General features: G+C 35.0%; 1 protein-coding gene across 2 annotated transcripts in view; it reads right to left on the bottom strand.

Moving 5' to 3' along the window:
* Positions 1-15,815, bottom strand: part of ASZ1 (ankyrin repeat, SAM and basic leucine zipper domain containing 1) — a 53,305-nt gene that overhangs the window by 15,308 nt on the left and 22,182 nt on the right. Inside the window, exons 5-6 of one of the 2 annotated variants that reach the window (XM_006910579.1) lie at positions 693-804; positions 40-174 (exon numbers count right to left, since the gene is read on the bottom strand). In XM_006910579.1, coding sequence (XP_006910641.1) covers positions 40-174; positions 693-804 — 247 coding nt within the window. The remainder of the gene's footprint in view (positions 1-39; positions 175-692; positions 805-15,815) is intronic. The other variant, XM_015588314.1, reaches the window with a different exon arrangement.

Raw genomic sequence — 15,815 nt, 5'->3', positions numbered from 1 at the left:
TAAGCCATAGAAAAATTAGTTTAATATATAGAACAATACCTCTAGATGTTTATTTCTTTTTGCAATCTCACTTGGTGTCTTTCCATCTTTGGTTTGTAGCATTTTATTAGCTCCGAGTTCAAGCAACTTCAAAACTACATTTTTATGTCCCTGACGTGCTGCCCATGTTAAAGCCTGTAAAAGTGGGGGGAAAAGATTGTTTAAAGAGAGGGACTATATATGAGACAGAGAACAGTATTTATGACACACTAAAAATGTGAACGTGGTTAATTAATGAAATGATGCAATCTCTTCATTTCACAATATAATGTAAACATATTTTCAAAATTATAATTGCAAAGAGAACTTCCAATACTCACCGATTTTATCTAAGCAAATGTTTTATGTACTTGAGTGATGTTACATAATAAAAAGATTTACCTGCCAATCACTGAACTGCTTTCTATAAAAAAAACTACGTGTATTCTAGAACCTAGGCTTTGTTGTGTGTTATAGCTTCTATGTCAAGGGTGAGGACTGAGAGAGTCAGATAATTCCTTTTTCTACTTCAGCTGTTGCTTTTCTTCACCAAATTACAATTATATCCCAGCCCTTCTGTGATTTTTACTTCTTAAAAAATTTTGTTGCTTACTACTAATAAAGAGATATCGACACTTAAAAATAAAAAGGAACATTGTATAATCGATTCTCACTGTATAACCATTCTCGTCTTGGGTATTAACTTCTGCTCCATGAGCAACAAGGACAGCAACAACCTGAGGGTGACCATCTCGTGCAGCATACATAATTGGAGTCATAAGTCTCCTAAAAAAAGAGGAGGAAAAGAAACATTTGTGTTAATGATGTCATTAACAGTTATTCAAGTTCATGAATTTTAAGGTACACAATACCATCAGTATTGTTTGAAAACAAAAAAAGAAATGGAAACTTTTAATAAATCAGGTGATTTAAAACTCCAATCTCTCAGCAAATAAGAACATGACATTGAAGTACTGCATGCTTTAGTACTGCATGCTTACACAGCACCCTCTAGTGAAGAAATGTGTTTCAGAAAAAAAAGTCACTAAACAACCCACTTTCTAAAATAAGGTTTCATTAATTTACATATTCAAGTAGAAAAATATCAAAGTATTTGCATTATGCATACACTGGGAATATAGTGATGAATGACACAAATTAGGTGTCTGCCCTCTCAGGACTGCTCATACTAAATGCTTATTATGTTTTATTTAGCTATTGCCGAAATAAAAATATAAATTTAAAACTTCCTCTTATTTGTTATGTATTCTATTATGATTCTACTTTAGTTTAGGACTGAAAGAATTTTACCCTGACTGGAAGGCTTACTCTAATCAAGAAAGAGATTAGTCAGACTCTCAGATTATTTTCTGGGAGAGTATAGTGATTTCCCTTTAGTGTATCATTTTCCAAAATTAAAGATTCAATCCCTCTACTCCTGAAAGTTAGTCAGCTTCTGGACCAAGTACAAAGGACACCAGAAAGATTCTGTCAGTTTTACATGGGCTAAATGTAGTATCATGGTCTGTTTTAAAGGAGGTCTGGGATTCTTCCTGAGTCACCTTAAATATCTGATTTAAATATAAAAAACTTCACAAAAGAAAAATAAATTCAGAATTCTATTTTGATTTCATTAAAGAAGTTCATTTTAGTTGCTTACATGACATACACTACCTATAAATAGACCATTTCTCTATAAGGTTTGTTAACATAAGGTATATCCCAAATATAATCACTTCCAACCAATGTATGCAGCACAGAAAGATTCACAATTTATCTGTTTCTTTTATTTCCTAGGATATTACAACTTCGATGTTTTATGGGAAATAATATGTTAAGACAGTTGTTAAGCATTGCCTCTTCCACCTTGAATATCTCCTACTGAGTGGCTTCATCTGACAATCTATAAGATGAAGAGTGAATTTCCTAGATAACTTAACAGAAAATATATACCGCAGAAAAAAAATCATTTGAGTCAAATATCCTTCAAATCCTTCACTAAATCTAAATCAGACTTCTTGATGCCTCCTTGCCCACAACAGCTCAAATCTGCTCCATTAACCACAAAGCTACCATTAATCACATTCTCAGGCCTAAAACTAAGCATCGTTCCTGATTCTTCTCCATCACTCCATACACAAGTCATCAGTAGGTCCTATTGGCTCTAACTTCATATATTCTGAATCTAACCACTTGTCACTACCTTGTTAGCTATTATAAGCAGTCTATAATCGATATTAATTGTCCTCCATGCTTCTACTCTTGGCCACTTATAATTTATTCTCTGTGAAAGTGCCAAGTTATTTCCCTTTCAGGGACTGTGCAAGTGCTGTCCCCTCGATCTTTTCCTAAATCTTCATATTGTGCACTCCATCTTATTCAAATCCTTATTTAGAGAAAATCGATAAAAGTGACAAGCCTATAGCCAAACTCATCATGACAAAAAGAAAGAGGACACAAATTATCGGGAGTAAGAGAGGTGACGTCAATACAGATTCTCCAGGTTTTAAAAGTATAAGGAAATACTATGAAAAACTTTATGCCAATAAATTAGACAACTTAGATTAAATAAACAAATTTCCCCAGAGTCAAACTACCAAAGCACACTCAAAAGAAATAACAATTGAAAAATAACAATTGAATTTGTAATTAAAAACCTCCCACAAAGAAAACAAGAGACCCAGATGGCTTCCTTGGTTAATCCTTCCAAACAGTTAATGGAAACAAAACAAAACAAAACAAAACACAATTCTACACAAAGTCTTCTAGTAACTGAAAGGACAGAATACTTCCCAATTAATTCTGAGGTAAGAAATACTCTAATAACAAAAAGCAGAGAGACATTACACCAAACATAGATGTAAAAATTCTGAACAAATTTTGGCAAACAGAATCCAAAAATACATAAAAATAATAATATATCATAACCAAGTAGTTATCCTAGGAATGCAAGGTTAGTTTGATATTTGAACTAAAAAAACCCATGATTATCTTAATAAATGCAGAATAAGCATTTTACAAAATCCAACATCCATTTCTAATAAAAACTCTCAGTAATCTAAGAATAGAAGAGACATTCTTCAACTTGGTAAGGGCATCTATGAAAAATTTACAGCTAATGTCATATTTAATGGTGAAAGAGTGAATGCTTTTCCCCTAAGATCTGGAACAAAACAAAGATGTCTGCTCTCATCACTTCTATTCAACATTGTACTAGAAGTTTAACTTGTGCAATAAAATAAGAAAAAAGATAACTAGACTGAAAAAGAAAATTAATTGTCTTTATTCACAGATAACATGATCTTTCTGTAGAAAGCCCAATGGAACTCACAAAAGAAGTATCAGAACTAATAATGAATTTAACAAGGTTGTAGGACATAAGATCAACATAAAAATATCAACTGTATTTTTATATACCAGAAAACAGGGAAATCTACTGCTATTTATTAAAACCACACCCAGTATTAGCATATATACACATACACAATGACATATTTGTATGTACCCAACTTGCAGTCATCAGTCCACTAATGACTTGGATTCAGACATCTCTAGCCTAAAAAACAGGTCTTCAGATCTTGATTATAAGAGGAGATACATACAGTACAGTGGTTAAAAGTACGAGTTCTGGAATCAGAATATTTTAAATGAGAATAATTTAAAATTTTAGATCTACTACTTACTAGCTGTGACTCTGAGCAAATTAATGTCTATGCTTCAATTTCTCCACCTATAACCTGGAGATAATAACAGTATATACTTCAAGAAGTTACAAGGATTAAATAATTTAATACATAAGAAGTGCCTAATGTGTTATCTTTCATTCCTTCATAACATGTTTACTAAGCACTTACACATGACATATACTATTCTAAGGGCTGGAGGTATTGTAATATACAAAACCAAGTCACTGCCCATTTAGAGCCACCACAAAACAAACATAGACCAAAGATGGTTGAACATGAACATGTTTTGCATATACTGGAAGTTTTATGAGTTCTGTTGTAATGCTAGCATATATCAATGAGGTTTATGAAGATGTGACAAGTTATAAGACTGCCAAAATCCTGTTTTCATGTCATAAACTATTTTCAGCTTAAAATATTTTTCTGAATATATGATTCAGTAATACTGGCACAATCTCTCATTTCACTTGTGCATTTCTAATAACTCGGAATAACATTTTTTCCATCCTGAGTAGAAAACCATCCCACTGAAATGGAATTAGAGTGATTTAAACAAGCTTACCACAACTCAGCAAGTCTTTCTTATGTAATTATACATTTATTTAGTCCTAGGTTACTTTAACCTTGTTATTTATACAGAGTAACAGTGATTTGAGTTATAACTAAGAAAAATCTTAAAATGACTTTTCAAGATTTTAACATGCCTACTGCTATTGGAAATTTATTAAAATTAATTAAGCACTGTATAATATCTTATGCAGTATTTAGTTGCATTCTTTCCTATCTAAAGGCTGGTATTGTCTGGGGTATTTCTTATGGAATACATATAACATTATTTACCATTATTATTTCAACTTCCCAAACTCACAATAAACTATAATTGCATTGAAATAAAAAAATGAAAAGGGCAGAACCATTTTTTTATAATTTGTGAAAGTCTTAGTTCATATTAGTTCAACTCATATAAAAAACAACATAAATGTAAACACCAATTTAGAACATAAAATCATCAGAATTTTGTAACTCTAGCATTGAATGTCTGTTAATTTGGAGGAGCAAGAACATTGTACTGTGCTAGGTAATTATCTCATTCATTGCTCATGACAACCTTCTGAAGTAGACAGTCTTACTTTAGGGATAAAAAATTTATGTTTAGAAAAATAAATTTTTGGTGAAGGATTACTGTTGGTATGTGATTAAAGATTTGTCTGAGTATCTATCTTCCAAAAGATTTTCTTACGAATTATTCTTTTTTGCAATCTATCCTGATATAGAGAAATCTAAAGTTCTCTTTCTCTAAATTTTGTATTTGATAATGAAATACAGGACAAATTTCATAAACTCACTCCACAATATGGGAAATTTAGGAACCTAAATAAAGCTGGCTGAAGTATAATTTCCAGGAGGTGACATTCTTTGGCAGAGTATCCAAAAGTGACATTAAAATGTGAGTGTTCCATTTGATTGAACCTTATTACTGAAAATTTTAGGTGACATTTTCTGAACTTGTATTGAAATTTGTTCTGAAATTGTGCTGAAATTGAGATTCTTCTAAATACCAATTTCTTTTGGAATCCCAGAACCCAGCATGGATATAGTTTTCTGTATGTAAATTCACATGGACATAAATGGCTTCTTACAGATGCTTATTTTCTCCTAGATAAGAAAACTAGATTTGTATAGTTTGCTTACTAAGAAGCTTCAGAGCATTACTGAAAAATGTGTTACAGAAATGCTGCACTGGTTTCTAATTTCCAAGCTGAATTTCCTGAATGAAATAGTAAACTGTAACAGGGTCTAGAGCACCTAGAAGGTATATTACTCAGCTTCTAAACAGTTATTAAAGTTACTGATATCATCAATAATGTTGCAAGACAGTTTTGAGAGGGAACAGAACAATTCTTCTAGTGGGTTTGCATCTATAGAAAGCTGTAACCTCTGTAGTTTCCTGCCTGTTATAAATTAATGAAATCTAAATGAACTCTTTGATCTTAAAAACTCTTCTCAATTCATGATAGTCTTATGATCTCTTCAGGGAATTTATAAAATTTCATAACTGGTCTACTCAAGTGACATGGTAATTATTTGGGCTACTATCACTTTACTTCCAATATGAATTTCCATCTTATTTATTTCCTGAGATTTAATGTAAAAAATTCTTTAATTCCATTCTCTCTTTAAATCACTGAAATTTTATTCTGCCTGCTTCTTCTAGTACAACTGCTTTGGCAAAGGTCAACAGTTACTGGACTCTATTTTCCTAGCATTTAAAAGTATGTATTTCAGAGGCTTCTGTCCTTAGTGCCCTTCCCTTTTCACTAAAATTCTATACACAGTACAATCTCACTCACAATATCACTAGGGCCCATGCTGAAGATAACTTTAAGTTCTCGTATATGTGAAAATATCTTTATTTTCCCTTCACTCTTCAATGATAGAATGACTAAATATAAAATCATATGTTCAAAGTTTATTTCTCAGATCATACAGTTGTTAATAAGAAGTCTAATGTCAGATGGTCATTTTTGACAGGAATTGTCTTGATAATTATTTTTTGTATAGGTTAACTTTTAGGATTTTCCCCTTTATTCTTGACATTCTGAGGTTCATTATGATGTATTTCTCTATATTAATTTTTATTTACATTTGTGTACATGTGTAAACCTTGTTTTTCACCTAGTAGATCTCAAAATTATAAGAATTTGTGTTAGGTGGGAAAAAAAAGGTGTAGATGGTAGAGGCTCTGTTCATCCCTCTGGCTACCAAATCAAAGCTGCGACAGAAACAAGGAGCAGCAGCAAGGAAAAATTGCCTGGGATCTAGAGGAATAAGCCATACAACCCTGCAATGGCAGAAGGTAGGACGGGGCGAGGATGCAGGGCTGCCCAGTCTCGAGTGGCTGAGTGAGACCGAGGCTGCGGCAGGAGCAGATGCCTCTTAAAGAGGCCGCGCTCGCTAGTGGATTTTTGCGGTGATGGACCTGCTTGTTCTGAGCAACAGTGCCGGTTCTGCTCATTCTGAGAATCAGTACTGGTTTGGCTGCGTGCAGGGGGCGGGCGGTGGGAGGCAGCACCAGGGACTTACAGGGAAACATTGTCAGAGTGAGAGCCGAGGGGAGACACACTCTGTACAGAAGTGCCGGCGGTATCTATCTTTCCCTTTTGAGCCCTCCCACCTACCAGTGCATAGACACAGCACTGCCATAGCTGTGATGTCATCAAACTGGATAACAGAGGTCGCTCAGCCCAGAGGATTTCTGGAAAACCTGCCTTCCCCAACTTGCAGCTCTACCTTAGCCATATCCAGGTATATCCTCAGTGAGTCAGATGCTCCTTGCTGAGACACACTGGCGGCAGCCTCGGTTTCTGATGTGGCCTTTTGAGGCAACTATAAGCACAGCATCTGTGGATTGCTTGCTGAATCTTAACGGGTGGCCCCGGAGGGGTAGAGGCTTAGGCTAAATTTGGCCTGCAGCTGAACCCCTCTCAGGACTGTGCCACTGGACACCTACTTCACAAATCCACACTAATAAAACCCCGGAGACTTAGGAGCTTTGCTTAGTACATAGAAAGAGGCACAGAAAAGAAGCCAAATGGGACAAAGAAGTAGAAACCATATGAGAGAACAGAACAGAGATCCAGATATAATGGAGTCAAGTAATTTAACAGATGCAGAGTTCAAAACACTGGTTATAAAGATGCTCAATGATCTTTTGGGAAGTGTAGATAAACTCAGTGAGAACTTCAACAAAGAGATAAAAAAACATAAAAATGGAAATGGAAATTATAAAAAGGGACCAGTCTGAAATGGAGAACACATTATCTGAGATGAGAAGTATATTCAATGGAATAAACAAAAGAATAAACAAAAGTGAATAAGAAGAAGATCCAATGTCCTATCTTGAGGACAGGGAAGCCACTGTCCAATCAGGACACTCAATCAGAATGGCAAGAAAAAAGATGCCAAGACTATAAAAATAATTTAAGGAGCATATAGAACACTATTAAGGCCTCAAATATTAGTCTCATTGGCGTAACTGAAGAAAATCAAGATGCTGAACAGTTGTTTGAAGAAATGATGATGGAAATTTCCCTGAATTGGTGAAGGAAATGGACATAAAACTCCAGGAAACTCAGAGAATTCCAAAAATCAGGGATCCAATGAGGCCCACACCAAGACACATCATAAATGACAAAGATTAAATACAAAGAAAGAATATTAAAAGCAGCAAGAGAAAACCAGATAAGGAACACCCATAAGACTGGCAACTGATTTCTCAAAAGGAACTATGCAGGACACAAGGGCTTGGCAAAAAATATTTGACAGGATGAAGACCTGGGATAGTCAACCAAGAATACTTTATCCAGCAAAGCTATCATTTAGAGTTGAAGGACAGATAAAGAGCTTCCCAGACAAAAAGAAACTAAAGGAATTTATCACCACCGAGCCAGTATTACAGGATACATTGGAGGGACTTCTTTAAGAAGAAAAAACGTGTATCAAAAACAGGAATAAAGAATGGTAACAACTACATTCCTATCAATAAGTATCTTAAATGGAAAAGAACAAAGTGCTCCAACTAAAAGAGTTCCTGAAAGGATAAGAAAACATGACCCCTACATATGAAAACGAAGGGGATGGAAAAAAATATTGCTTTGATGGACCTAGAAGGTGTTTAAGTCAGACGGAGAAAAATAAACACTATGATTTCACTCATATGTGCAATCTAAGGAATAAAAAGAACAAACTAATCAAAAACAGACTCACAAATATAGTGGGCAATTTGGTGTCAGACAGAGGGGAGGGGGGTTTGGAGAGCTGGGAGAATGAGTTGATGGCTAAAGAAGTACAAATTAGTAGCTGATGGATGGTCACGGGGATGCGGAGCACAGCAGAGGGAATGCAGTTAGTATTAATATGTTGGCAAGGTGGAGGGTCAGGGGAGGGAGGAGTCAATTAGGGAGATCGTTTTATGAACTATATAGATGTCTAACCAATGTATTGTATACTTGAAACTAAATTTTTTTTAAAATCTAACTGAATAAATAAAATAAGAACTATAAAACACTTCAGATGGTAAAAAAATAATAATTTGTGTGTTCAGTTTGGGAACATTCTTGGCCATTATGTTTCAAATCTAGTCTATTTATCTTCTATTTTCTCCTTCTGGAACTCTTTAAAAAATTTTTTTCCAATTACATTGAACATTCAATATTATACTAGTTTCAGGTGTATAGTATAGTGGTTAGGTATTTATGTAACTTACAAAGCAATCCCCCAAATAAGACGCCCACCTGACACCATATATAGTTCTTAAAATTTTATTGACTATATTCCCTAAGCTGTACTTTACACCAACATGGCTATTCTGTAACTTCCAATTTGAACTCTTAATTTTTTTTCTTTTTTTCACTGGGCATCCAATCCTCCTCCTATCTGACATCAGTTTGTCTTCTGTATCTATGAGTTTTGATTGTTCATTTATTTGGTTTTATAGATTCCATATATAAGTGAATCCATTCTAGGTCCATTCACATCGCTGCAAATGGTAGGATTTCGTTTTTTTTAAATGCCTAACTTATTTCACTTAGTATTATACCCTCTAGATAGATCCATGTTATAAGTGGTAAGATTTCATTTTTTTAACTTTTTTAAATAATTTTTTAAAATTAGTTTCGAGTATACAGTAAATTCGTTAGACATCTATATAGTTTATAAAACGACCCCCCTAACTGCTCCTTCTCTCTTCTGGTTTTCCATCTAGCCATTATGTTAATGCCAACAACATTCCCTATGCTGTGCTCCCCATCCCTGCAACCATCTATCAGCTACTAATTTGTACTTCTTTAACCCTTCACCCCATTCTCCTAGCCTCTCAACGACACCCCGTCCATCACCAAATTGTCCACTATATTTGTGAGTCTGTTTTTGATTAGTTTCTTTTTTTCCCTTAGATTCTGCATATAAGTGAAATCATTTGGTATTTATCTTTCTCTGACTTATTTCACTCAGCATAATAATTTCTAGGTCCATTCACATCGCTGCAAATGGTAGGATTTCATTTTTTTTTTAATGTCTGAGTAATATTCCATTGTATATATGAACCATAACTTGTTATCCAATCATCTGTTGACGGGCATTTAGGTTGCTTCCATATCTTGGCTATTGTAAATTGTGCTGCCATGAATATTGGGGTGCATAGATCCTTATGGATTATTGTCTTGGTTTTCTTTGGATAAATACCCAGAAGTGCAATTACTGGGTCAAAAGGTATAGCCATTTTTAATTTTTTGCGAAACCTCCATTCTGTTTTCCACAGCAGCTGTACCAATTTGCAATCTCACCAACAATGTATGAGGATTCCCTTTTCTCTGCATCCTCACCAACACTTGTTCTTTGATTTACTGATGACAACCATTCTGACAGGTGTGAGGTGATATCTCATTGTGGTTTTAATTTGCATTTCTCTGATGATTAGCAACCTTGAGCATCTTTTCATATGTCTATTGGTCATCTGTATTTCCTCTTTAGAGAAGTATCTGTTCAGGTCTTCTGCGCAGTTTTCAATTGAATTTTTTGTTGTTGTTGAGTTGTATGAGTTCTTTCTATATTTTGGATATTAATCCCTTATCAGATGTATCGTTAGTGAATATCTTCTCCAGATTTCATTCTTTTTTATGGCTGAGTGATATTCCATTGTGTATATGTACCACCTCTTCTTTATCCATTCATTTTTGGTTGGAGCATTTAGGTATGTAGTTTGCTATGTAATTATTGCCACTTTATCAATTGTTTTCTGATTGTTTCGTGATTACTCTGCTCCTTATTCTCCTGCTCTCTTCTTTTGCATGTTGATGAATTTCTGTAGTGTTTCTCTTTACTTCTTGTATATCTCTTATAGATTTTTGCTTTGTTATCATGTTATCATGTGCTTCATATATACCAAGCAATGTTTATAGCAGTCTATTTAAGCTGATGGTCAATTAGGTTTGAACACATTCTAAAGTCACAACTTTTACTCACCCCCTTCATGTTTGTTTTTGTCATTATTTTTCATCTGTGTGTGTGTCCCTTAATTTACTGTTGTGATTACACATGACCTTTCTACATCTACCTTTTAACTTTCATACTAACTTTACTGTTGGTTGACCTACTGCGTTTATTATGTAAATACTTTACAGTGAGAATTATTTTTCTTTGTGATATTTTCTTACATTAAAAATTTTTTCTCCTCTTTTCCTTAAAGAAGTTCCTTTAACATTTTTTGTAAAACTGGTTTGGTGGTGGTGAACACTTTCAGCTTTCTCTTGTCTGGGAAGCTCTTTAGCTCTCCTCGGATTCTAAATGATAGCCTTCTGGGGTAGGGTAATCTTGGTTGTAGGTCCTTGTTTTCCATCACTTTTAATATTTCATGCCAATCCCTTCCGTCCTGCAAAGTTTCAGTTGAAAAATCAGCTGACAGTCTTCTCAGAGCTCCCTTGTAGGTAACTAATTGCTTTTCACTTGCTGTTTTTAAGATTCTCTCATCTTTAATTTTTGGCACTTTAATTATGATATGTCTTGGTGTGGGTCTCTGGGTTAATCTTACTTGTGGCTCTGTGCTTCCTGGGTTTTATGTCTGTTTCCTTCACCAGATTAGGAAAGTTTTCCTTCATTATTTCTTCAAATAAGTTTTCAATTCTTTGCTCTCTTCTCCTTATGGTACCCTATAATGCGAATGTTAGTATGCTTGATGTTGTCTCAGAGGCCCCTTAAATTCTTTTCTTGTTGCTGGTCTAATTGGGTGTTTCCTGCTACCATATCTTCTAGATCGTTGATTCAATATTCTGCTTCATCTAACCTGCTGCTGATTCCCTCTAATGTATTCTTCATTTCAGTTATTATAGTCTTCATTTCTGACTGGTTCTTTTTATGTTTTTTATCTCTTTGTTGAAAGTCTCACTGAAATGATTTGTTCTTTCCCGAAGTTCACTGAGCATCCTTATAACTAGTGTTTTGAATTCTGCATCTGGTAGATCACTTGCTTCTATTATGTTTCGTTCTTCTTCTGGAGTTTTGTCCTGTTCTTTCATTTGGGATATGTTTCGTCTCATTTTGGCTACCTCCTGTGTTTGTTTCTATGTATTAGGTAGATCCACTACATCTCAGTCTTGATAGAGCGGCCTTATGTAGCAGGTGTTCTGTGGAGCTCAGTGTTGCTGTCTCCCTCATCATCTAAGGTGGGTACTCCAGGGGTGACCCTTGTGTGTGCTGTGTTTTCCTGCTGTAGTTGGGCCTTGATTGCCGTTAGCACGCCACTGGGTGGGACTGACCCTCAGGCTGACTGACTATGAGAACTGGCCAAGACTATAGTGTATGGAGCTGTTGTGTTGGGGCTGACTCCATTAAGAGGATTCACTTTAGCAGGGCTCTGGTGCCTGCCCAGTACACTCTTTGGGTATGTCATTTGTAGTGCTAATTAGGTGATGATCTGGTGTGGTCTGAAGCCAGCCATTAGGTATAATGGTTATAGGGCTTCTTGGGAGGGGCTAAAGTGCAGGCCAAGGTTGGACACTGCTTGTTTCTGGCTTGGAGCTACCTAGTAGGGGCTACAAAGTAATCTGTGATTAGCAGCTACTTTTGCTGGGCTTGGAGGCACCCAGGAGTGACTTTGCTATGAACCAAGGACAGCTGCCACTAGTGCTGAGCTTGGGGACACTTAACAAGAGGTATATAGCATGCTGAGGCCAGACGCTGCTTGCTTGAGTTTGTGGATCTTTCACAGATTTTAGGAAAGTCTACAGCATAGAGCCTGAAAGGCAGCTTGTGTGGATTAGCCTCTAAAAGAGGTTCAAGCCAGAGGCATGAATTGGTTGGGTGTGGTCTCAGAGGATCACCAGGATGGAACAAGAGCTGTGTTGGCCAGGCTAATAGAGACTGAGATTTAATGTCCACCTATGCCTCCAGGCTGTGCTGGGAGAAGGGCTAAACAAAGGAACAACTGTGCCTGCAGGCACTTTATTCCTGGGGAGAGCTGCCCCCTAGTCCTGGCCCTGAAGTCAAACAATCCAGTTCTTCCCCATATGTCCCTGGTGTTGTCCCTTCTCTGGAGCTTAGGACAAGTGTTTATGAGTGAGTGAGTCTGTGCAAGGGCCCTTTAAGAGGATGCCTGTGTCTATAGAAGTTATCTGTCTCACCTGGACTGAGTCCCTGCTGATTTTCACAACCATTTATTGTGAGGGCTCCTCTTCCTGACACTGGTGCTCTGGGCTAGGAAGCCTGGTGTGAAGCTGGGACCCCTCACTCCTCAGTGGGGACATCTACAGCAGAGATATCCCTCCCAATTCTTAAATACCACATGTGGATGTGGGACCAGCCTGTTTAGTGGCTCCACTCCTTCACTCAGTTTCAACATGGCTTCTTCTTCATTATCCTCTGTTATAAAACTTATGTTCAGCTAGTTCTTGTGGTTCCCAAGGGTGATTGTTCTACAATTTAGTTGTAATTTTGATTTGGTTGTGGGAGGAGGTGAGTACAGCGTTTACCAACTCTACCATCTTCACCAGAAGTCTCAGTGTCCTCTTCTAAGTTCATGCATTTTTTTGTGGCAGAATTCTTTCTGGAACTCTAATATTAGACAGATGTTAGAACTTTTGGTATGATTCTCCATGTTTTACTTTTTCCTTTGTAACCCTTTTTGATGTATAAGATAGATATGATTTCCTCATATCTATCTTATAGTCCACTAATCAGCTCTTCAGGTGAGTCTCATCTGCTACTCTTCACATATACTTATTTTTAATATTAAATAAGGTTATTTTTTAATAATTCACTGTACTTGTTTCATAATTCCTGTTTGTTACTTTGTGCAGGCAAATCTCTCTTTTATTGCTCACAGGAATAAGTCCTTTTTAGATTCTTTCATTTTTTTCCACTTTCTCTACTCTAAGTTACTTTTTGAATTTGTTGTTCTTCTTTTATGATGCTTACATTCTCCAGATTTTGGCAATTTGTGGTTGTGCACCCATCTTCTAGCCTGTACAGACCCCTCTGATGGTGAAAACTGAAGCCACCAACCATGGCCTGGCCTACCGATAATGCAGTTCTTAGGGATTGCCAGAGAGTGTTTCTTTTCTTTAGGGAGTTACTTCATTTCTATCAGAGATAACTGCCTTTGTGTCAAGTAGAACTTTTTAAAAACTTTATGGATGTCTGAAATATGCTGTGGAAGGGCAAGACTTTAGTGTATTCAGTTGAGTATCTTGAAGTTATAAACCTATTTTTCAGAAAATTCCTGACCTTATTTCCATGTTTTTCTCTCATAATTTTTAGAATCATTTCATCAAGTTAAAACAATCCCTTTGTTACTCTGAATACAATGTTTAATTTCATAAACTAATTTATATAAAATTCTTTTTAATGCTGAGTCATTCTAGCCAAGAACTTAACATGACTATTCAATCTCCTTTTATTAACTCACTGTAGTTTTAAACTTCTCTTCATCTGAGTCCGTCACATTTCTTGTTATTTTTAGATATTTATATTTTTGCTTGAGACTGGGATATATAATTTCATTGTATTCTCAAGCTTGTTATTATTTGTAAACTGGAAACCAACTGAATTTTGCATTAATATTAAAAAAATCTACTTCACTTTATGATTACTATTTCTAAATTTCTGAGTTGATTATCTTGGGCTTACCCAGCCATGTACATATAATTTTGTCCTCCTTTTCCTAATAAAAAAGGCTTAATAATTTTATCGAAGGAAACACAGTTCAATGGTTTAAGGGTGGGAAATTTTTTCTGTAAAGTTTTTTTCTGTAAAGTAAATCTTTTAGGCTTACGGAACATATAGGGCTATGTCATAACCACTCAACACTGCTGCTGTAGCACAAAAGCAGCCTGAAACAATATGTAAACAAATGAGCATAGCTCTGTACCAATCAAACTTTAGAGACTTATAAACTCCTAGTTGAGAGTATAAGTAGTATACTTCTAAGTACAAGTCAAGTCAGTCTGTTTAAGTTCAAATCTCATTTTCAGCATTTACCGGCTTGTAATCTTGAGCAAGTTTCTTAAACTCTTATTGCCCAGTTTCAAGAACTTCATATGGTCATAATAATAGTTTCTACATTAGTGGCATCTATTTGTGGTATTATCATAATCTGGTAATGAAGTAACTATATTCAACAATCAGAATAGCCCTAGGCTCAAAGTAAATGCTCTGTCATTATTAGCTATTTTTAATCTTTATTTGTATCTTTTGTTTTCTTTTCTTGCATTAACTGTTTGCCTTACAGATCTCAAAACAATTTTAAGACCAAAAAAAGAGCATATAATAAAGCATCCTTGTCTTGCAAATGCTGCTAGTTTTTCTCCATTAAGCATATGACTTGTTTTGGTTTCAGATATATTTTTATGAAATTAAAGAACTATTCATTTAATCATATTTTACTAAGGTTACGGTAATTGGATTTTGATTTTAACTTTTATAAAACACCCTTCCAGCATCTATTATAATAATAATCCACTTAAAAAAAATCTCTTGACCTATTTATAAAATTTATTTTCCTAATGTTGAATCATTTTTCATTGTTAACATGAATCTCATTTGAATTGCTGGATATTATTCATTTAATTTGCTGATAACATTCATTTTGCTGATTATTCATTATGCTCTGCTCATTCATTATGCTCTGGATCTATTTAAATTATAATGATGTAATCTATTTTTTGGAAGTTTTAAAGAAGTAACCTGTTAAACTCTGAGCCCAAGACTTTTTTGGGAAGTAAGCTTTCTGACAATTTTTTTAAAAAGATAAAAATCACAACATAAAAATTGAACAACAAAAACAGCATAAACAAAAACAAACTAGAAACAGCATCTTCAAAACATAAAACAATAAAAAGCTAGAAGTTCCAATATCTGAAAAGGTCTTATAAATCAGTAAGAAACAAGCGGACAACCAAATACAAAAATGGCAAAGGTCACAGTCAATTAATAGAGAAATAAATATAAATTACTAACAAAAATGTGAAAGACTAATCAATTAAGTATTATTGAAAAGCACAGAAACTAAAATGAGGTATCATAATTTACAAATCAGAATGGAAAATTCAGAACATCAAA

The sequence above is a fragment of the Pteropus alecto genome, unplaced genomic scaffold, assembly GCF_000325575.1.
Source record: "Pteropus alecto unplaced genomic scaffold, ASM32557v1 scaffold22, whole genome shotgun sequence".
Taxonomy (NCBI): domain Eukaryota; kingdom Metazoa; phylum Chordata; class Mammalia; order Chiroptera; family Pteropodidae; genus Pteropus; species Pteropus alecto.
Note: the sequence above shows the minus strand (reverse complement) of the source record. Positions and strands in the feature narration are given on the sequence as shown.